Source organism: Sebastes umbrosus, chromosome 6 (assembly GCF_015220745.1).
Source record: "Sebastes umbrosus isolate fSebUmb1 chromosome 6, fSebUmb1.pri, whole genome shotgun sequence".
NCBI lineage: Eukaryota > Metazoa > Chordata > Actinopteri > Perciformes > Sebastidae > Sebastes > Sebastes umbrosus.
The window spans coordinates 10,530,888-10,553,773 of NC_051274.1; the positions used below are offsets into that span (position 1 = coordinate 10,530,888).

Consider the following 22,886-nt stretch of genomic DNA (forward strand, 5'->3'; position numbering starts at 1 on the left):
GTGCTGAGAGTCCACAGAGTTGTTATTAATGTTTTCTTTGGACCCTCTCCTTGTCTTCCTCCCCCAAAACAGCAACACCCTCCCCTACATGTCAAAATAATGCAGCGGTAATGAATTGATTCAACTCATTTCATTATTAATATCTAAAAGAGGCTAAGAACAAAGAATGTAACAAAGAGGGTGAACAACAGTTTAACCAATAATGTCTTAATGACAAATGTACATTTCTGTAACTTCTGACACAGTGCAGTAAATCTCTTTATGCCTCCGTGTCGGGGACAGCCATTGCATTGTTGTGTTTCGAGGTGTCCATCCGTCCATGTACGTACGTACCATTCTTGTGACCGCGGTATCTATCCATCTGCGTGTTTGTCTGTCTGTCTGTCTGTCTGTCTAGCTTTAGTTACTTTGCAGATTTAGATTATTAGTATAAAATACAAATCATCTAATACATTATGATAGATTATTATAGATACAGTACATTTGTACTTTTACTTAAAGGTCCATTGTATAGGTTTTAGTGGTATCTTGCAGTGATGTTACAGATTGCAACCAACTGAAAACCCCTCAGCTCAACCCTTCATTTCCAAGCTCGTCAGAGAACTACAGTGGCCTTCAGGTAACGTAAAAACATGAAAGTCTCTCTCTAGAGCCAGTGTTTGATTTGTCCGTTCTGGGCTACTGTAGAAACATGGCGGACTCTGTGAAGAGGACCCGCTCCCTGTGTAGATATGAAGGGCTCATTCAGGTGATTATACACTAATGAAAACATTTCTGCTAATAGATCCCCCAATATCCTACATACTGGTCCTTTAAGTAAGTGTGTAAGGACTTTAACATAGTGTTTTTACACTGTAGTATTGCTACGTTTACTTAAGTAAAAGTCCTGAGTATTTTTTCCACCTTTGACGTACGTATTATCAAATAAGTATGTAAACTAAGTAAAGCACATATGCAAACAATGTACCTTAAGTACAGAAAACAATGTGGCAAACATCACTGATGTAACTTGCAAAACAAAACACCAGTCTCCTGTTTGAAAGTCCTGTGTTTGTTGGACCACCCACCTCCCCACCTACCCACCGTAAGTAGTCTTTCTCACTTTATATATTATGTAACTAGCTCTGAAGTTAGACTTCCATCACTACACAACATCGCACCATCATGCAGGAGTGTAATATTCACGTCTTGGCGACACAAAATGTGACACTGACACGCTTTTTTCCGTCGGACAGGCGGGTCTATTACATGTTTTGCTGTGAGACTGAGCTGGATAATGTTCATACAGTCCCTTACTTGCCCATGTTTCAAATATGCATCCCTACGTCTTGCAACACCGTATAAACTTGTTTTTTTAAGCTGAGGAAATCTTGAAAAAATAAGAAATATCTCCTCTATAACAGCCCCCCTGTTTCTCCACTCCCAACCCCTCAGATACCAGCATGCAGACAAGACGGTGGGCTCTCACCGCTCCAAACAATTACCATTAGGTAGGCCATGACAGAGCTTTTCCACACCGTGCGACGGACTGAAACAGCTGCTGACAAGCCCATCTCTCCTGAGCCCCGCTCCAGTCTGCAGCGATGCTCTGATTGTGACACTGGTTTTCGGATAAGGTACTCTCAGGACATACCTCAAGATGACCGCCTGATAAACAAATACCTAATGGGCTTCCTACAACATTTGATTTAATTTAAATCGAGGTCCAGGAACTGCTTAATTGTTTCCATCCTGCAGCACCGTACTGTAGCTAATTATCGCTGCTTATCAGGGCGATCGCAGGTTTTAACCTTAACATGATGCAATGGATGTCATTGTTGATGTATTGGAGTTTTTTTTTTTAATATATATTTATAATCATTGCACGGTAATTACAGAGCAACTATGGATAATTCTCAGGGTAGGATGCATTCATACTTTCACTAATCCAGACATGGAGCCTCTAAACATATAATTACCTTATAAAAGAGGTATGCCCCATTTACATGCACTCAGATCATTCAACAAAATGTAAAGGCAGATAATGTGGTGATTTTCACTGCGATAACTACCGGGATCAGGTGTTTATGCACTAATCAGTGTTGAAGCATGTTGCGCAGAGCCTACATAATGAACTCGAGCAATTATAACTGTAATTTAATGTTCTCGTCTGCAGACGATTACCTCATTTTTATTGCGCTGGTGTTGACAGTAAATAACATGCATGTACCGATGATGTATGGTGGCAAAACATGACGGTTTGTTTTGATGAAAAAGGGGCTCGCAGGTGGGTTGCAAGTGGCCGCGTCGAGTCCACCCCCCGCCCCCATGCTTACAGGAAAAGGCCGCCGAGCCCCATGCATACATTTCTGTTCACTTCATAATTTGGCAACCGTAATGTTTGAGGCATTTCACTCAAGTGAGTCATGGTTTGAGTGGAGCCCCGTGCCAAAGAGGTGTTTGGTTTGAGTGCTGCGGTGTTCAGAATGAGGCGGAGAGCGTGAGGTGACATGTTTTGCTGGTATAGAGGATATGGGAGATACTCCTGTAATGAGTGCTTTGTGAGATAATGGTATGCACGAGCCTGCCTCCTGCTATGTCTCATCACTCAGCTCCAGAGGCAGAAACGGCAACAAGAACAATGCCGAAACATGTCATGTAGACAAGCTCGGGACGCATGTAGCGCTTGAGGAGTGGTTGGCGGAGCGTGTTGCCAGTGTAATCAGATTTTAACATGGCACATGATTGTGTTGTATTGAATAAAACTCCAAGTACTCCTGACAGCCGTGAAACTCTATTACACCTGAACCAAAATAGACATTTAGCAGTCTCTCACTTGTATCTGCTGTATGTGTTAAAGGATACTGTAGGTTCACAATTTTCAAGTCTATCTTAAACTAATGCTCATATGCCCATATGTACATTGAAGCACTTTTTGCTTGCCGTAATCTTTCATCCTGTTCATACTGGCTATCCACAGTCTACACTCTGTGCAAAAATACAGTTTATTTTAAGGCAATACAGTATAAGGCATCAGCAGCACGTTCGCACGAAAAAGGCGTATGAAAGTCACAATCATGCGGCATTTAGTGCGCAGGGCATTTAGCGTGCAATAAGAACAATAAGCCTTTCTTACTTCATGGCGTGTCATTTATACGCCATGTTGTCTGTAGCGACTGTAATGTAAATGCATCCGCATAAATATGCTACGCTCAGAGATGAGACGTGAACAAAAAGTGAGAAAGACTGCTTATGGCGGGTTGGTGAGGAGGTGGGTGGGTCCAACAAACACACAACTTTTAACCAGGAGGCGGGTGTTTGAGACCAGTGTTTTGTTGTTTTGTAAGTTACGTTAGTGACGTTTGTGACGTGTTTTCCGTACTTATGTTATGTTGTTTCCATACGTATTTTACTTAGTTTACGTACTTATTTTAAGCCCAACCATGGCCAAAACCTAACTGCAGACCTTACTGTAGTTTTGTCACGTGGCGTACGAATGATACGCGAAAAGCCTAAAATGCGTCCTCATGACACACGGAATGTCCTTGTAGTGTCGTGCTATATTTATAAGCCTTCCTGTGAGACCGGGTTGCTCAGTAAGACTCCAAAGGTAGCCTTTTTACCAACACATTCCCTCTTTGTTTTACCTCACTGTGGCTCAGCAAGGAAACACTGTCTGGGGAAACACAAATGGAAATTCTGTACCAAAAAGACGGAAGAAAACCACCAGTTGATTTGTTTAAAGTCCCAGTGAAACAGAAGTTAGAGCGTCTTTAGCTTCTGTACTGTGAGTATTCCCCAGGGAAACAGAATATTTGAGTGGTGTACAGTTACAAGAAGGATTTAATTCAAATCCTCTTCATTTGATTGGACCGTTAATGTAGGCAAGCTTAGAATGTAGAGCGATACCAGTGGGCAACCTCCGGGTCTGAAAAGTGAAGCCAATGCTGAAGTGCGTTAAACTTGCATTCTATTGTATAGCCAGCAGGGGGCGACTCCTCTGGTTGCAAAAAGAAGTCTGATTGTATAGAAGTCTATGAGAAAATGAGCCTACTTCTCACTTGATTTATTACCTCAGTAAACATTCTAAACATGAGTTTATGGTCTCAATCGTTAGTTTAAAGTCTTCTTCAATACAGCATGATGTTCATTTAGTAAATTATGGTCCCATTTAGAGTCACATAGACAAACAAAGCAGGGTATGCTTTAGGGTGTGGCCACCACGGCATTGTCCAGTCTGGGAGATGTCCGCTTATTCGTCTTAGAACTTTAACCCTTTCCCGTGTGTTTTTCATTTCATGAAAGTTAATTGTAACATTTTGGTCACCTAAAAATGTGACTACGTCTACTTCTTATATTCAGTCTATATACAGTCGCTATACAGAGCTACTGTGCAGAGGACTGTGGCTCCACACACATCTCCCTTGTTGCTAAAAGTTGCAGATTGATTGATGGATGGATGCCATGATATTATTGGTTGAAATGGTTGGTTCTAGCTTGAAGGCTTAAAGATTGGATTTTGATTTTGTATTTAATTTTTTTGCAACCTGTCAATTACAAGGTAGCCACGCCCTAAAGCATACCCTGCTTTATCGTTTATTTGACTCTAAATGGGACCATAATTTACTAAATGAACATCATGCTGTATTGAAGAAGACTTGAAACTAGCGATTGAGACCATAAACTCATGTTTACAATGTTCACTGAGGTAATAAATCAAGTGAGAAGTAGGCTCATTTTCTCATAGACTTCTATACAATCAGACTTCTTTTTGCAACCAGAGGAGTCGCCCCCTGCTGGCTATTAGAAAGAATGCAAGTTTAAGGCACTTCCGCATTAGCTTCACTTTTCAGTAACGGAGGTAGCTCACTGGGAAGTGACCTTTTAATGGCCAGTATCAGCAGGAAAAATATACAGCAATTAAAAATGGCTTCATATGGGCATGTGAGTACTGTTTTAAGACAGATTTGGAAAAAATGTGCACTGATCCTTTGAACTACTTGATATAATACTGTTTGTGGATGCTCAGAAAGGCTCGTGTGCATAACATCATGCTGCAGAGAGCAGCGTCTAGACCTGGGAGCAATATGGCTAACAGCTGTGTGCTCCTGTCCAGGGACAACTGGCTGTGACGGCATTTCCTTGGATATTCTCTCACATACTGTGTCTTTATTTCCAGCGGTCAAGCTCTCATTGCAGCGCCCACCATGGATAAATGCTGCTTTTGTCAAGAGTTTTTACCCCTCTGAGCAGCTGTCCACAGCCCCTCGGGCACTCTTTGCTCAGCAACCCAAGCAAGCGCATGTCGGCTGTCAGGCCAGCGAGAAATGAACATTCGAGTTGAGAGACAGTTTTCATTATAGCGCGCGGCCAACTTTAGATATCATGTTGAAAAAAATATTTCTCTCAAGATGCCTTTGTATGCAATGAATTAAAACAAGACACAGTGGTGTACTGTGCGCACTTGATGTGTGTACATAATGCATACCTCGATGAAATCTGGCTTGGATACACCTCACACCTCAAACCATTTCACAATTCCTGGCAGGAGCATGACTCACTGATGCTCCGAGGATGTTCCCAAAAGTTGGTTTGTAGTCACACTAAGCTGTTAACTTTCCAAGATTATGTGGCCAACAACACAAACACAGAGATCCGGCGCTTGAATAGAATTAAAGTTGGAACATTTTTCACTGAACACTCAAAGAAAAGAGTTATCTAAAATGTGGCTCTTAGCAGTTGATTAAATAAAGGAGATGCCATGAAGCCAGGCAGAGCAAGTGTGTCACTAATAAGGCCTTGACTATTACCTGGACTGACAGCCAGAGAATGGGAGGAGAAGGGCTGGCTCCACACTGCTCAGTCAGCCAGAAAGCCCCCAAACGGCAGGGCTAACGCAGGTCAAGTGATTTGGCGCCTCGGGTGTATTAAAGCTATTTACAAGGGACTAAAGGATTTACGTTGCTTCACCCATTCGGTCTGCGCTTTTATACGACCTGGCACCGGGCTGCTAAGTTTTCTCTCAATCAATACGAAAAGGTCATAAAGAATATTGCCTTTAACTGGTGTTTGGCTTTTTGTTCAGTTGCAGAGGAAAGGAGGTTTTTTATGGGTGGCTCCTGACGCCTGGTGTGAAGGCAAACGCGTGAGATTACATGAGATCCTCTGCACTCTGTCATGCACGCACACACACACACACACACACACACACACACACACACACACACACACACACAAGCACGCACACACACACACACACACACACAAAGAAACACACAAAAAACATGCATGTAGATATGTATGCATGTATACTGTTTTCAAATTTAGGGCAACACTTTAATACTTTAATCCCACTATTTAGCATTTATAAGCATAAACATTTGATAAATGATGTATAACATAATGTAGCTGTAGGCAGATATACGGACATTTTAAAGTGTTTATTAATGTATTTGTCAATCACTATAACTCCTTCTCTGAGTGCCAATAAGTGTATAAAACAGATCATGAATGAGGATCTAGTGAAACACAGTTGTAATAATTTAAAATATGTCTTCATAAGATAAATTATAATTGTTGTCAAATTTAAAAATGTCCTTATAACTGCACAAATCTATATTATAGTGTGTTATAAACCATTTATGAGATATTTATGGGCTTATAAATACTAATTAAGGGTGTTAAAATAAATGTAACGGTATGTAATATTCTGTGATAGTCTGAAATATTTTCAGTTTTTCATACATGATAATCCATCTCTGAGAATGTTTTATTTAAAAGAAAACTTTTTTAAGGACATTCAGTTATTTTTTATTGAGGTACATATTTTACCCCTAATGTTCTTATGCGCTATTTAAGAGCTCAAAAATATGTTTTAACAGCTTGATACTTCATTACTTTTTTTCTATATTATGAGCATTACTCCTCCTAAATCTCAAATAAGTCTATTTGGATTTCCGTTACTGGAGTTTTATAACAGTTTGATCATAAGCGGTCTACCAGGGAGTTCAACCTCTCCGTATATATTTGTAATATTCCTCTTATCGTCTATTCATACCAACCGTTTTTGGTAGTTATGAATACACTGAATGACACACTATATTTGTCTTTTATTGACTCTTAATCTTTGACACAGTGTATTTGTCTTTCAGTGACTCTTGTTGCCCCCTAGTGTCTGGCTCACCTGTGGCACCCATCTTATTAACTAAATGAAACAATCTATTTTTTTGTTGTATTTTGAAGTTTTCTTTAATTTATATATATTTGTATATATATCCCTCATTTCCTTCCCGTGGGTATTCGCCTGAGAAAGATGTGTAGTTAGTCAAAACATCACTAATAAAATTAAAGGGTGGTGTAATTCCAGTGTGCAGGTACTCCTTGATTTTTTTGGATCTGGCACCTCTACAACTGAAGTTTCATGGGTTTTGCGATTGATTATTGTTTTTACGATTCTTGTTATTATTTTTTACACATAAAGCAGTGGGACTTCAAAAAATGAGGAAGTAAAGCCAATTCCAACAAAACACAACCGATAACACTTTACCTCTGGGGACACATTTCGGATCCAAGCCACAATGAAGCTGAACACATTCACCGCCAGTGGTGGAAAGTAAGAACATTTACTCAAGTAGTACTTTAGTACAATTTTTGAGGTACTTGTGGTTCCTATTTCCGTTTCCTGCTACTTTATACATCTAATCCACCACAATTTAGAGGAAAATATTGTTCTTCTTACTTCACTATTTCACAACTATATTACTATAGCTACTTTTCAGATCAATATTGCATATGAAAAGCTTACAAAATGTGATACACTGTTAAAGATTAAACCATTGGTTCACAACATTGGTGTCTATTAGGGGCCTCTTGTTAGCAGTTCTGTCAAAGAGTAATTTCCCCTCTAAACGTATCTGATGGTTTCATTTAAATAACTGTTTGAGGTCCAGAGACCTCAAACTGTTTTTTATTTTCACAAAAAAAGCATAAATTAAAGACCCAACAGTCCCAAAAATGTGGAGAGTTTTGAAGCAGAACTTTGTTGTTTCTTCGTTTCTTCCTTATTAATCATCTCACGATCCCTCAGATTTATCTCGTAACCCTTTGGAGGGGTCCGACCCTTAGGTTGGGAACCACTAGACTAATACATAACTGCATCAAAGTTATTCATCTATTAAAACTAGCTCCACTTCAAACATTGTTTAATCTGTATTAACAATATAGTATGTGAAATATAATAGTGTAAAATGTGCCATTTTTCAGTAGAACCAGTACTTTTACTTTTGATACTTTAAGTACATTTTGTTGATGATACTTTTGTACTTTTACTTAAGAAGGATTTTAAATGCAAAACTTGTAATAGAGTAGTTTTACATTATTGTATTTACATATCTGAGTACTTCTTCCACTGCTGTTCACTGCTGACTTTTCACATAAAGAGAGATGCTGCCATCTTGTGGATATTTTTGCAAAGGAACCATGCACACTAGTGCGTTAGTGCAGCTTGCCACAGGACATGTCTGTCTTCTGTCCCCTGAATAAATTGAATCAATGAGTCCCACCCTGAAACGAATGTCTGAGCTACAGTTACACCCTTTCATTGCGCACCAGCCTCGAGCTAAAAGGTTATGAGGCTGCAATATGCCGATGTTTAGCAGAACATAATGAATCCTGAATGATGCTTTACCCTTTGATCACATCACACTACTCAATGGTGCAATTAAGCCGGTAATTAATAATAGATTAAAAATCCACAATGAGTGGCAGGCCGTATGAGACGCATGCTTCAAATCGATTTAGCAAAATGGAGGGAAAAAAAGGGATAAAACTGTAATTACTCACATCAATCAAGAACTGTGATTGAAAAAAACCCCTCTGGGGCATAAAAACACACACACACAGACACACACACGTAAACACACAGGGTTTTACAGCCATTGGCCTGTCAATGCTCTCGCCTGCCAGCTCCAGACAGGCAATGTGTTCCAGATTAGATCAAACTCCAGGTTGCCCATTTCAATTTTCTAAAAGCAGCTGTACGGCACTTTGTTACCATGACGACCCTCACAGTCTGGTCTGCTGTCATAAAAATAGACAGGGGGTTGTGTTTCAGTTCAGAACTTGATGAGATGATAGTAGGCAGCAGACAATCAAAGAAGAGCATGATTAGAAGTCAGTCATTAGGCTGCTGGAGCAACTGGCAGCAGCCCTTAATCATGATGATACAGCAACAAGTGGCGAGCATTCAACCAGAACTTCCCTGACTTTATGGTTTGTTTCCTGAAGTGTAAACAGCCTTCAAGGTTTATAGTTTGATCTGTTATGACAGGGGTTAAACAGGGGTGGGGCCAGACGGGCGGCAACCCAACACTCCTCACCTACCTACCTAGTCAGAAGGTAGTGAACAGACCGACCAGGTAAAGGGCCAGGGGCTCCCGGACCAAAGCCTCTGTGTGACGTGACTGTACAATCACGAAGAGATGGAAAACGACTAATAAGAAATGCAAAACGACTACAAAGAGCTGGAAAACAAATAGAAAGAGACACCAAATCACCTCAAAGACACACAAAATGACCACAAAGAGCCACAAAACAAATAGAAAGAGACGTAAAATGAACACAAAGCGACGCAAAACAACCACAAATACACGCAAAATGACAAAGAGAGGCAAAACAACTAAAAGGAGACACAAAACGACCACAAAGAGGCGCAAGACAACCAAAGAGAGATGCAAAAGGACTAAAAAGAGACGCTACTTATGGCTGCATCATTTCGAGTGGTTTGGTGTCTCTTTCAGTATTCAGTATAATCACCACAGATAAGTAAAAATAACACAAAGTGACACAAAACGACCACAAATACCCGCAAAACAATGACAAAAAAGACACAAAACTACCACAAAGTGACATAAAACAAATAAAGATGCGAAATTACCACAAAGAGGCGTAAAACAACAAAAAAGAGACGCAAAATGACTAAAAAGAGACACTAAATGCAGCTGCATCATTTGTAGTCATTTTGTGTCTCTTTCAGTATTCAACAAAATTACCACAGAGACGCAAAATTAACACAGAGACACAAAACAAATAGAAAGAGATGTAAAATGACCTCAAAGAGATGCAAAACAACACTTAACGACCACAGAGACGCAAAACGATTACAAAGACACATAAAATGACTAAAAAGAGATTTTAAATGCAACTGCATCATTTGTAGTTTTTTTTATGCATCTTATGCTGTGTTCACACTATGAGCCACACAGCAACAGGCTACAAGTCATTGTCAATGGAAGCCGGTGCCACGAAGCTACAAACTGATGCCCGACATTTGTCGCTGCGTAACTAGTGTGACGCGCTGAAGCGTCAAGCAATCATATGGTTTTGTTTCGCCCAGTTCCGTTCCATCTAAACAAATGGCGTTTTGTGGTTAAACGGCCAAGCGTGGCCAGCTACATTGTCACCAAGTTGCATTGAAGTTTTGCTCAAGCGCTCGTTGACGTAGTTATGTGGTTAAATAGCACTGGGAACTGGTTAACAGATTTATTTTAGACGGCACAGCATTACAGTGTGGCTGTCTGATGGGGAACCTTTTACATCTGTGTCCAGGGGCCCATTGTCTTATAATCTGTCCACGTCTGTGGGCTGTATGGAGTTATTCAAACGTTTCTAACGGTCTAAAGGTCAGGTGTTGTCAGTCAGTGTGATCGCCTGTGTAATCAAACCCTCATGCACTGCTGCCCCTGCCGTGAGGATAATCTACAGTATACGCTGTCGCCCACATCAGAGCAAAGCAATCTCCCTCCAAGCAGCAATGAAGTGTTATTGACTAATTCCAGCTGTCAATGTGCGAGGGGAGCTGTATGTTGGAACCAATAAGGCAGCTCAACCGCGGGTACCGGTGAAGCCATAAATGTTCAACTCTTGTTTAATGGAGCAAATTTGTCACTGCAAATGCTTTTCCCTTAACTTTTTAATAAGTGGAGTTTGGTACAGTTTTCTTTCACCGAAAAACACTTTTATTTTTATAGAAATGCATTTTTGGACTTTTTTTCTCCAGGGTATACTTTCTTTTTTATTCTTTTTTATATTTCTTTTATTTAATCACCTTTTATTACCTTGTGTGGTTTTGTTCTATTATGATGATAATGATCTATTCATCTGTTTTTGTGTGTTGTTTGAACTCTATTGACTCCGTTATTTTGTCTTTTTCTTTCCTAACGTACAGTTTGAAGGACTGGAAGCTCTGGAAGAAGATGAGAGACTTTCGATCAGAGCAGATTCACCTGCAGCCAACACCACAGAAAGAGCTACCACGGCAGGTTCACCAGAGAGGGGGAGATGGGTATGAAGCACATAATACAAACACAATGTCACTATATGACCTCAGGGTAGTAACACTTTATTCTGTATGTATTCTTTTGTAGACTTTATTTAGCATATTCTGTGGGTTCTCTTCGGCCCAGATGTCAAGCAAACATCTGACTTCTGCGGAAGTCCAGGTCAGTCCTCTATCACTCGTGTTAATCTGTTGTTTACCTGTGTCCATCTCAACAAATGCCCACACAGGCAGCCTGCGTTTTAGTTCGCTTGGAAACAGTCCGAGACCACCTCTAGCAAGCGGTCTTGGTCCGGTTGTTTTGGCCCGCACCAGAGTATGATTACTGCATTCACAACCGCCCACCAGGGGTTGAACCGCACTAGGGTTTGATTAAAGCGGACTAAATGTTGGCTTGTTAAGAAAGAAAACCCTAAGAAAACATGCTAAGTTGAAATACTGGCTTCTCTGACAACAGTGCTACAGCCAGTATGTTCTTCTTTGAAATTTCCTTTCCGATTGGCCGGTGTGATCCCGTCCACTGCCCATTTCGACACGCTGTTGCCACATTTGAAACAAATTGGCACACAACCACAGCCCTATGCAGCCATGGAAGCAAGCAAACGAACTGGATCAACAGAGATAACCTTATGGTCAGACTCTACCCGACCTGAAAAGCCTCAGCACATCTCTCTGTGGTCCGTGTGCAGCTGGGTTATCAAGGCAGCCAGTATTTGAAACACACGTCCGGTGAAGTGATTCCGACTACTGCTGCTGGCCAGTGGTTAATGCCGTGATGCTGAACACATGCTAACTGCTATTGAAGGAGCGGACGGGCCACGACTCTAATATTTTGAATATGAACTGCAGTACCCATTTTAAACACTAGCTGTCTGTGCTGCATATCGCTCCTTTAAACAGTGTCATTTCCCCAATTTGTTTTTTTAAATCGAATATCCTACTTTAATTCTCTTTCCCTCCCTCCAGCCACATTCCCACTACCCCAGACCCGTTCATTGCCATAACATGTCTACTAGATGCCCTCAGACTTTTCCCGTCTTCCCCGCCCATCTGCTCACCTGTATCCTTTTTCCCTCATCAGGCCTGCGGTATATATAACCGGCCCATTTCCCACCCAACTTCGTTGAAGTTGCAAAGCTGCTCATTCTTTGCTATCTGACCTCTGAACCTCGCTACCTGAACCCTGCCACAAGTATCTGGATCTGGATGGACCTGCCCGTCTGCCAGAACATTTCCCCTGCCCCTTGGTATCCTGTGGACTGATTAGTACTCTGTTTGGACTTGCCAGTAAGCTTCAGTTCATATCCTATCATACCTTCAATAAATCCCACAGCTGTTCCTGTCTGCGTTTGAGTCCCGTGACAGGCAACATAAATTGCAGTTTTCTGGACTGTATCACTGCAGTTATTAAATTCATTTAAACTGTGTAAGAAGTAATAGTCCACAGAGCTGCTTAGTTCTGTCTGTATTATCCCTGCTTACGTGCCTGAGACAGTGTGTACAACGTGTGCAACAAACACCAACATGCACGCTTGCACAGAGTTCAGTGGAGCGAGCAGCACATTCACTTTCTGGGGACAGAGAGGGGTAAGAGGCACAAGGCTCCTCCCTGAGAGTTTGTGAAAACATTCCAGCAAAGTGAGAGCGGTCAAAGAATTGGAAACTCTCAGAGCGGCCTCTTGCTCGCTCTCTATCCTTCTCACCTCTTTGCAGAGGTAGTTCTACTGTATACAACGTATTTATAGGTTGTGTGAGGCTCTGAGGACAGTTCTGGGAGAGGAAAACCTGAAGAAGCATCTGAAATCTTGATAGACAAAGAAACTCAGCTGTCCCCATTGATCGGCTCACAATGAAGCCGGTGATTGTCCTCCTTGTTTCCACCGCCTGGGCTTTCACTGGAGCACAGTATTACTACCAGGGGCTGATGGATTATCTGGAGAACAGGTTGTTGGCTATTGAGGTAAGAAGCAATATCCCTTTAAATGACTGATGATTGATCAATGTACTGTAGTTTTCCACGAGTTAAGGGACAGCATAGATTGCCCTAAATCAGGTATTATTACCAAGTAGGTTTACACATACAAGGAATTTGCTTTGGTGTCATAAGAATAAACACAGTAAGAAAAAAAAAAAAAAAAAAAAAGCAAAAGTCAAGAATCATACATATAAAATTTAAAAAATAAATACAATAAAAAGTAGAAAAAATATGTCAAATATATTCTGCAAATTATTGACCTGTGTGCAAAAATGTACAGTATAAAGAGTATATGCAATATGCAGAGATAAAAAAAAAAAAAGTGCGTTAAGTACTCATTAAAGCAACAGGAGGCAGAATATTTTTGGCATCATTGGGCAAAAATTTCATAATAACCTTTCAGCATATTGTAATTCAAGTGTTCTGAGCAAAAACTAGACTTCTGCACCTCCTCATGGCTCTGTTTTCAGGCTTTAAAAAATCTAACCTGGGCCGGGAGACTTTGACCAATCACAGGTCATTTCAGAGAGAGAGCGTTCCTATTGGCTGTTCATTCAACGCAGGCAGCTGTCAATCACTCGCAAATTCCGATCAAACAGTCAAACTAGGCAGCGCTGATCTGAGTTTGCGAGTGATTGACAGCAGCTCAGAGACGGAAATGCTTCAGCTTTGATCTGATTGGTTGTTTTCCTCCAGTTTGTGAAATCTTGCAGATACCATTAGGAGCACCGGAGAACACCGGAGGACACAGAGGCACATGATTTTATTTTATTACCTATCTCATGCACTGCTGCCAGGATATAGCAAACGTTTTAAAAAAATAACTTTTTTTAATCATATTTGCTCCAATCAGCCTACCACAGCTTGAAGTCAGATGTCTGAAGTAACAGTCGTTAAACATTTAGAAATACAAGTGGATATTTTAGACTTCCAGACTACCTCTTTTTATGTGAATTGAATGTCTCAATTAATGCAGTCTAATTAATGCAATCTCTGCCCAGCTCATCAACTTTGCAGGGGCCCCTGAGGGAACATCAGTCGATGAATGCAACATGCAGGTTCTGTCCGACAAGATTACCTTTTCTTCAGCGTTTTAAGACAATGACACTTCAGTAATGAGTACAAGCTCAACCTTTGCTGCCATGGTGTGAAACATCCCAACATCCTAATAGAAAAATGTGTTCTGCAAAGGTAGAATGACGCTGTGTTGCAACAAAGTGCCGGAGGGTAGGAATCAAATTGCTGAGAGTTCAGTATTGTGTTTTGATAGGGAGGTTATGAGACAGCAAAGTTTGTGTAAGGGAAGGCTTTTGTTGGCTTATGATATGAAATGCAAGAGTATTACATGTCTGGTTGCCTCGGTGAGTAATTTCAGTGAACTCTCATTTAAATAATTCTTTTAATGTATTCTTTTGGAGTATATTTTCAGAGTCGGATATTTCCTTTTCATCCTCCGTACGGCTGCAATGCACAGAAAGACAATCTTAAAGCTGTTATCCGCATGAAATGAATCGTCTATTTACAGCTAAATCCGGCTCTCTTCAACCCCCTGTGGTTTCCCTCCAGTCTCAATTCCAATATGCTGGTTCGACTTCTGCATTGATATCAACACGGCAATTCATCAAGCATGTTTTCATTGAACTTTCATTTCCATTTGACCACAGGCCCACAGCAAGCAAAGAGAGAAAATTAATCTGTGGCGAAAGAGACTGTGGAGAAGGCCGTCAGTTATTACATCTTGCTCTGAATAATTTAGCTGTCACTATGACTGTGTCAATCACTACGCTGAAGAACTGTGTGCTGTTCGGTGATGGTGATAATGCTTTAGTAGGCAACAAGACTAAGGGCTTTTCTCATTTCTTTATTTTCTGCCTTACTGCTCCACGATCCTCCGTGTTGTGACCCGGAAAACAATCTCAATGCTCTATCTTGAAGGATGTCCCGATTTCTAAAATGCGTCTTGAGCAAGCCCCCAGGAAGAGTGCCAGGCTTTGAAGCAAATCTGACATAGCGGCCAAACTGTGGAATTACAACTTATGGGTCCATTACGTGATGCCATACCGAAAAGACGCTTTCACATTGCCTTACATTGGGAAAGAGACATCTGTAAATCAGTAGATCATTTTTTTTTGAAGTAAATCAACTTCCCAGTATGAACTCTTGAATAGCTCTTATTTAAATCATTAAGTCCTAAAAGTTGTAAAATGCACTAATAGCCAAATCCGGAGTTATTTCTCTTTCTCCATTCTTGTGAACGAGCCCTAGACTGAGGCTGGACCGAGGGCTGGGAGCCAGGGTTAATGCCCATTTCACACTACACGACTTTAACCCGGATTTTCCGCTCCCTGACAGTTTTGGAGCTCTCCAACAAAAGCCGCCGATCAGAGGCAAATCGGCGTTGGCTCGCCGCTCGCACATTGGCGCTCTGCTCGTCATGTGTGAACTGCTCATAGACGCCTTGCAGACACAGTTCACATACTGTATCTAGCATGCTAAATATCTGGAACTGTCAGGGACTCCGGCCACGAGCTACAGCCAATGAGAGCATAAGACAGAGGCTGAGGGGAAACCTGGGGGAGGAGGGGTCGCCTGCAACAACAGGAACTTACTGTATGTGTTGCATTTGCAACACGGAGCAAAGTTGTTGTTGCACCTAGAGGAGTAAAGAGACAAAAAAATTGTGTGGAAACTGGTGGAAACAGGCTATTTTATAAACACGCGCCAACAACAACATCAGCAATGTGTCTCGCATATGGTATCACGTCATTTACCGTGTATTTCTCGCGTGTGTTTTCGTGACAATACGTAGTTTGGAGACCTCATCGAGGATTCCTCCTGGTGAAAGATCTTGTAGCGCTTGTAACTTCCTGTCGCCACTCAATCATGTAGTGTGAAAATCACGAACAACTTCAAGACTCCCGATTACAAGACAGCAAGTTGTGTAGTGTGAACACTACAGCGATCTGATGACATTGAAAGTCTTGTAGTGTGAACTTGGCTTAAAGGAAACGCTAGTGCGCTTGCTCTACGGGACCCATGGATGCGGATGATTTTATACTCGGAAGTCAAATTTTCATGGGAATGAACGGGGCCCCGTCTCTGATCTCGGAGCGAGGAGGCTTGCTGGAGGAGCTATAAGTGAGTATACATCGGTGTATCCTTTGTGGAAGTCTTCTCGGCATGTGACGTATAAAAGCGTCATGACAATGGACAGCTGATATAGCAGTGCCTTACGTCAAATGAAAAGGATGTCTCATTTTGTTAAATGCCCGTTGAGGATGTACATACTTGGAGATGGGAAAGGCCCTTAAAAGTCTATGGCCATGCCATTGGCTCTGTGAGGCTGTAATATGAGCTAAATGCTAATATCAGCATACTACCAATGATAATGCTGTACAGTAGCGGGTTAACTACTGGATGTATTTTTCTGAAATTTGGTACACCCATTCATGTTCCCCTCCAAATGACTTGGCATACCTTTTGGTGATCCTTGACTTTTCATGTAGCGCCATTATTGGGTTAACGTTTTAATGTGTCCAATACTTTTGTGTATGACCAAATACCTGAAAAACTAATGACATTCCCATCAGCCTCAGCATGCAAAGCCTAGCACACTAAACTAAAATGGTGAACATAAACATTATACCTGCTTAACCAACCCCAAGCGCCGGTATTTTACGAGTTGGGAGTGAGAATGTGTTGCCGAAACATCAGCATGTTAGCGTTGTTAATGTGACTATGTTGGCATACTATACTGACATTAGCAATCAGCGGTCAGGTAGTGGCTTTAGTAAAAACCAGTAAAAAAACTCAGTTAATTCTAACACTTGTTTTGCTGTGCTCACGTCTGGTTAGGACCGCATGCTGTTGTGGCACGGACAATCCCATCGCTACCACACGGAGCTGCTGGATTTCAAAAAGCTGACTGCTGAGGCCATGGATGGGCTGAGAAATGAGTTCAGCATGATGTCCAAAGACCTTGAAGGAGCTGCGGTCCGAGTGGACCGGGTGGAGCGAGAGATGGACTACGTGGAGACCCAGACTTCCCCTCGGGCGTGTGCGAATAAGGCGGACAAGGTGGTGGAGCAGGGAGCCTGGGGGCTGGAGGAGAGCAGAGGAAAGGAAGAGGAGGAAGAAGACTGGGAGGAACTGCACTCCAGAGTCTCTGGTGAGCTGCAGGGAAGTACATACACACTTCAGACAAACGTCCTCTGCGGGATGGCTGCTTTTGATCTTTAATTTTCATTCATGAAGGAGCTCTGGCACAGTCAGAACCCATGGGATATATATATATATAGGTTGTATGTTCTACAGTGGTTTATAGCATCAAACATCACACCAGGCAAATAGGCTACCACCCCCTTTGCAGAGTTGCTGTCTTGGCAAAGCCATGGCTCTGGAAAATGGGAAACAAACACAGCGCTGTTACAAGTCATTTAACGGAGTGCTTTGAGTCAGTGGGCAGTCATGTTTTCCAGGAGAAATGTAGCTTGATGCAACTCATTTATTTCAGCACAGCTACTCCCCTGCTTACGCTGTTTGAGCACAGCATTTGTCTTTATAATCTTCAGGTCCCAAGGCGTGCAGCCACAAACAATGCTGAGATATAACTGCTGCACTGAGTCATTTACTCTACATAATACGGGGACTTATAACTCTTTTTTAAAGCGTGATGTGGAAAGTTGTGAAACGCACATTTGTAATTCCATGGAACACTTCAGACTTTATGTCGTCAGCACTGAATGTGCACATTAAAGGGGCTGTAGGCAGAATGTTTTTGGCATCATTTGGGCAAAAATTCCAAAATAACCTTTTAGCATATTGTAATTCAAGTGTTCTGAGAGAAAACTAGACTTCTGCTCCTCCTCATGGCTCTGTTTTCAGGCTTAAAAAATCTAGATAGTGTTCCTGTTGGCTGTTCATTGCTCAGAGACGGCAGGCTTCAGCTCGGCTCTGATTGGTTGTTTTCTGTGAAATGTTGCAGATGCCATTAGCATACTTGCCAACCCTCCCGATTTTCACAGGAGACTCTCGTTTTTCATTGCCCTCTCCTGGTTTCCTCCCGGGTTCACAATTCTCCCACATTTCTCCAGATTTATGGCAAATTTTCACACTTTTTTTCCTTTTTCATTATCTCGACCTGGCACTGTACAGCTTGTATAAGCACTACTGTTTCCACCCGGGCGGCAATAGAGCTACACCAAATGTTTTTTCCCGGCGAAGGAGAACAGTCTGCGCTCGCCACTGGGTTCAGCGTACATCACAGCGTGCAGCACTCAAAGTTAGGCTTTGCTCGACGCAGCGACAAGCCATTAGAAATAACGGGTTTCAGAGCGCAGTGGTGCAGTTGTCGCGTTGTGTCTGAAAGGGCCTTCAGTGAGTGAGAGAAGGAGAGGGAAATGGAGAGTACTAAGAGAAAGAAATACTCCAGCAATGGCAAAAAATTAATGAAAACTGATGAATATTAGTTTATACCAGCAATTCACATGCCAAAGTTTTCTTTCCTGAGAATTAATGGTAAAATTAAAAGTTTAACACTTACTGCTACTTACTACTATACTTACTTATTATTTTGTTATTTTCATTCTTTCTAAGTCACCAGAATGTAGGAAACGAAGTCTCTGAAACTGGCTGTTAGGAGCACCGGAGGACACTGGAGTAAACAGAGGCACACGATTTTAATAAAAAAATAAAATCACATTTGCTGCAATCTGCCTACTCAAAAGATCTATATTTATAATTGGTTCTAAAAGCTCAATTCCTGATGATGGATCATTAAATTCCTTTGGTACCATTTACTCTTCTCGCAAAACCAAATGAAAACAATATTGATTTCTTTATTATTCACGCTGACTTATTAATAAGACAATCAATAACTAAATAAATTTAAGAATTATGTAGTAATATCAGAACCGCCCTGCTCAGAATCCTAATGCCAGTCATGCTGTGGATGATGGTACAATGCAGAGCAAAGGCTTCTCTGTTAGTTTATGTGTGTAAAATCTCCTGTGCAATCTGGGGCTGTGTCTCTGCAGAGAGGAGGGACAGGAAGCTGCCCTGAGGTCAGTGCCGTTACTCTCAGAGCTCATGTTCGCCCCGCACAGTGAACCATTGTAAATGTCTGTCAAGTGACCCAAAACGAACTTTGCCGCATTGTGGCGACCCATTTCAGATTTGTGAGCGTGATGTTAATTTCGCTCCAGGACACATCGGTAGGACATCCTTTTGTTTGTGCGCTTTAGTGAAAGCATTGTATTACTCTTCCTTTTGACATCTTCATGCTCTCTGTGTGCTGCACTTCCTCTCATTACGAGTCTGTGTGTCCAATTTCCCCCTGACTGGTTTGAATTTGCCTTCATTTGGAAAGCCAGATATTGACTGCTGCAGGCTGCTTGATGTTTTCTAAATGTTAGGATGCAAATGCACATTTCAGCCGAGGAATGGCACCGTACGGAAACGTGCTAATGGAACTAATTGTGCCAGCTGGAAGATGGAAATCTAAATTAAATTATGAAAATTAGATTAACTTCACACCTGTGGAATATTTTTTATAATAATTGTGCAATTTTTCCAACAATAGACAGGTAATTAATCTGAGGTGCAGCATCTGGTTGCAACACATGGTTTTCCCTTGTTGTTTCCTCTTAAAGCTGCAGTTGGTGACTTTTTCTTTTAGGTAAATCAACTTTCCAGTATGAACACTTAAATAGCCCTCATTTAAATCGTTATGACCTGAAAGTTTTTAAATTTGCTAATAGCCAAATCCACAGTTATTTTCCTTGGCATAATAAACGTGTATCAGACCCACAAGACTGCACTGCCCTGCACGCTCATATGACATATCCGGTTCTGCCAGCTTCCTGCTAGCTGTATGCGGCTGTAATAATGGATATATTTGCTGTAATTCATCACTTTATGATCTTATAATACACCCATGGGCTGTATGCTGTAAGCCTGTATCGTGTTGGATGTATTAACGTCCCAAACAACCGGCTATCGGCCAGTAGCTAGTAGTGCTAGAAGCATGACATAAACAGAATTTAATGTAGTTGTAGGCTATTTACTAACACGCAGGGCAAAAGCACAGGACACAACTTCTTATACTTCCATGGTCTGTGGTCTATTGGACAGCTATTTTGGATCCTTGACATAAAAAAGTTTGAGATTGCTCTCAAAATCTGTGTGCTGGATTTTTCTAACTTCCACTTATGTCCATCGCTCACTTTATGCTCCTCTGGGAAATAGTTTAATAAATAAATAATCTATTATTCTATTATATTATATAATTATTTATTAAAATGTATTAATAAATAATTTTAAAAAAGTAAATAGTTATAAAAGTATGCATATTTATAATATTTTTATTGTTCAACACAGGCCATTTCGGTAGAGGCATAAAAATTATGACAATAGAATAGAAATAATTTTATTCTACTTTTTACGGCACTTTGTACTGTAGGCAGACGTTTTACAGGCGTTCGGTAGTCGCTTTCAGTCCAAAATGGCGGAGGAGTAGCTCTGCTGCTGCACACTGATGTTGCAATGGAACAAACAATTGACTTTCACTTCTTAGCAATATAAGTTCTTTGCTACCCCTCTGATTCTTGCCTCTCACTGGCTTCTTCTCCATCCCAATGGCAAACAATGTTCATGGGTATTGTAGTATTTTGAGCCGTCCATGCCAAAATGACAGACAAAACGTCTTCTCAGAAACGCAGGTCTGTTGGCCATAACATAAACCTAAGGGATTGTTACATAAGCTGGGAGAGTCCTGTGTTTTTATGTTAAGTAACATTGAGGATATCATGTGACAAAGGAAAGCTCGACGGGCGTAGCAACAGTACAGCAAACAGTTACCTTCTTTAAGCACAAAAACATTCTCTTTCTTTTTTATCTCGTTGCAGACTGTGTGGACATCATCTCTGGCATCAGATCAGTGAAGATCCTGAAAAGAGTTGGCAGTCCCAAGGGCATGTGGACCAGAGATCCCAGGTCGTCCAAGGTCTACGTCTTTAACGGGACGTCAGGGGACAACATCTACCAGTTCAATTCTGTACGCGACTTTTCTCGCTCTCCTGGCGTCACCGGCAGCCGACAGATCAGGCTTCCCTCTGAGTGGGGCGGTCCTGGCAGCGCCGTCTATAACGGCTATTTGTACTACATACAGCAGGACACAGATACGGACATGCAGGTGGTCAAGTATGACCTGCTGAGTGGCTCAGTGACAGATGCCGCCATATTCCCAGTGGAGAGCCACGCTACCGTTTACAACCTCAACCCAGAAACCGTTGCAGACCTCGCAGCAGACGATGAAGGTCTCTGGCTCCTGTACGCCAGCAGCGACAGTGAGCCAAACATCAACCTTGCGAAGATGGATCCCGCCACGCTCGATATAGAACAAATCTGGGACACCCGGTGCCCACGGGAGAACGCAGAGGCGGCTTTCGTAGTCTGTGGGACCGTCTATGTCGTCTACAACACCCGCCTGGCCAGCCGCTCCCGAATCCAGTGCCTGTTTGACGTCAACGACATGGTGGTCAGCGAGGAGGCCCCCCTGATCTACTTTCCCCGGAGGTATGGAGCCCACGCCAGTCTGAAATACAACCCTGAGGAGAAACAGCTCTACGGCTGGGACGATGGCTACCAAATCATCTACAGACTGACCATGAAGAGGAAACTCCTGGTCTGACAGCAGGGAGGCGGTGTCATGTTTTCAAAGGCAACGATAAAGAATAGGCACCGTAAATTTACGCATGCTACGCCAAAAGTCTTTCAGTAGCGTGCAGACTCTTCACGGTAGATTTAATAAAGATCACCCATAACATCACACATTTTAAAGCTCTGACGGCCCGCCGGCGGGCCCGGACACTATTCTGTCCTTCAGAGGTTGTTGCAGGCTGAATTTTCAAGCTAGTGTGAAGATACTGGCGTCATGTGAAACTAGAAAGCCTGAGGAATCCATAAAGGTATGAACCATGTCATGCTAGCTTGTTGGGAAGATCGCTAAGTTATACAAAACTGGCATGGCGATTTTCAAAGGGGTCCCTTGACCTCTGACCTCAAGATATGTGAATGAAAATGGATTCTATAGGTACCCAAGAGTATCCCCTTTACAGATATATATGATAATCACATGCAGTTTGGGGCAAAAACCATGCCGTTTTTTTTAATGCAGTATAAATGTGTTATCTTGCGTATTTTAAAATGGTATATTTGAATATTTCTGCATACTGGGGTCCCTAAACAGTCTTGGAATTACATAAATTGGGTATCACTGTAAAGCTGGGTCTCAATGGATCCAATGAGCCAATGGCATTCCTAGGTAGATTGACAATAAGGGAGTTTCTGAACAGTTTCCAGAACAGAAGTGCTCGCCATTCAATTGCCGAAAATTGCAATTCTTGCAGAAATCTCCAAATGTCAAAAGTTTTTGATACCAAATCAAGGCATGGCTTTTTCTGTGGTGTTCCTCGGGGTCTTGGTGTCTTAATGTGGTATTTTGGAGGGATTATTGATCATTTTTACTAATAAAATGTATAATTCAAAATTTAGCACCAAATCTTTGTTACAAATGGTATCAACCCCAAAATTGCTGCA

At 41.7% G+C, this 22,886-nt stretch overlaps 1 protein-coding gene across 2 annotated transcripts; it reads left to right on the forward strand.

The window, feature by feature from the left end:
• The first annotated feature begins 12,963 nt into the window (after positions 1–12,963).
• olfml3a (olfactomedin-like 3a) lies at positions 12,964–22,355 on the forward strand. 2 transcript variants are annotated; one of them, XM_037771926.1, is made up of 3 exons: positions 12,964–13,274; positions 17,145–17,457; positions 21,194–22,355. In XM_037771926.1, exons 1-3 carry the CDS (start codon positions 13,164–13,166, stop codon positions 21,976–21,978), a joined length of 1,209 nt encoding a protein of 402 aa, XP_037627854.1. In that variant the 5' UTR covers positions 12,964–13,163; the 3' UTR covers positions 21,979–22,355. The 2 variants fall into 2 exon arrangements, with proteins under 2 accessions (XP_037627854.1, XP_037627853.1); XM_037771925.1 differs by lacking the exon at positions 12,964–13,274 and adding an exon at positions 16,204–16,427.
• Positions 22,356–22,886: the final 531 nt, after the last annotated feature.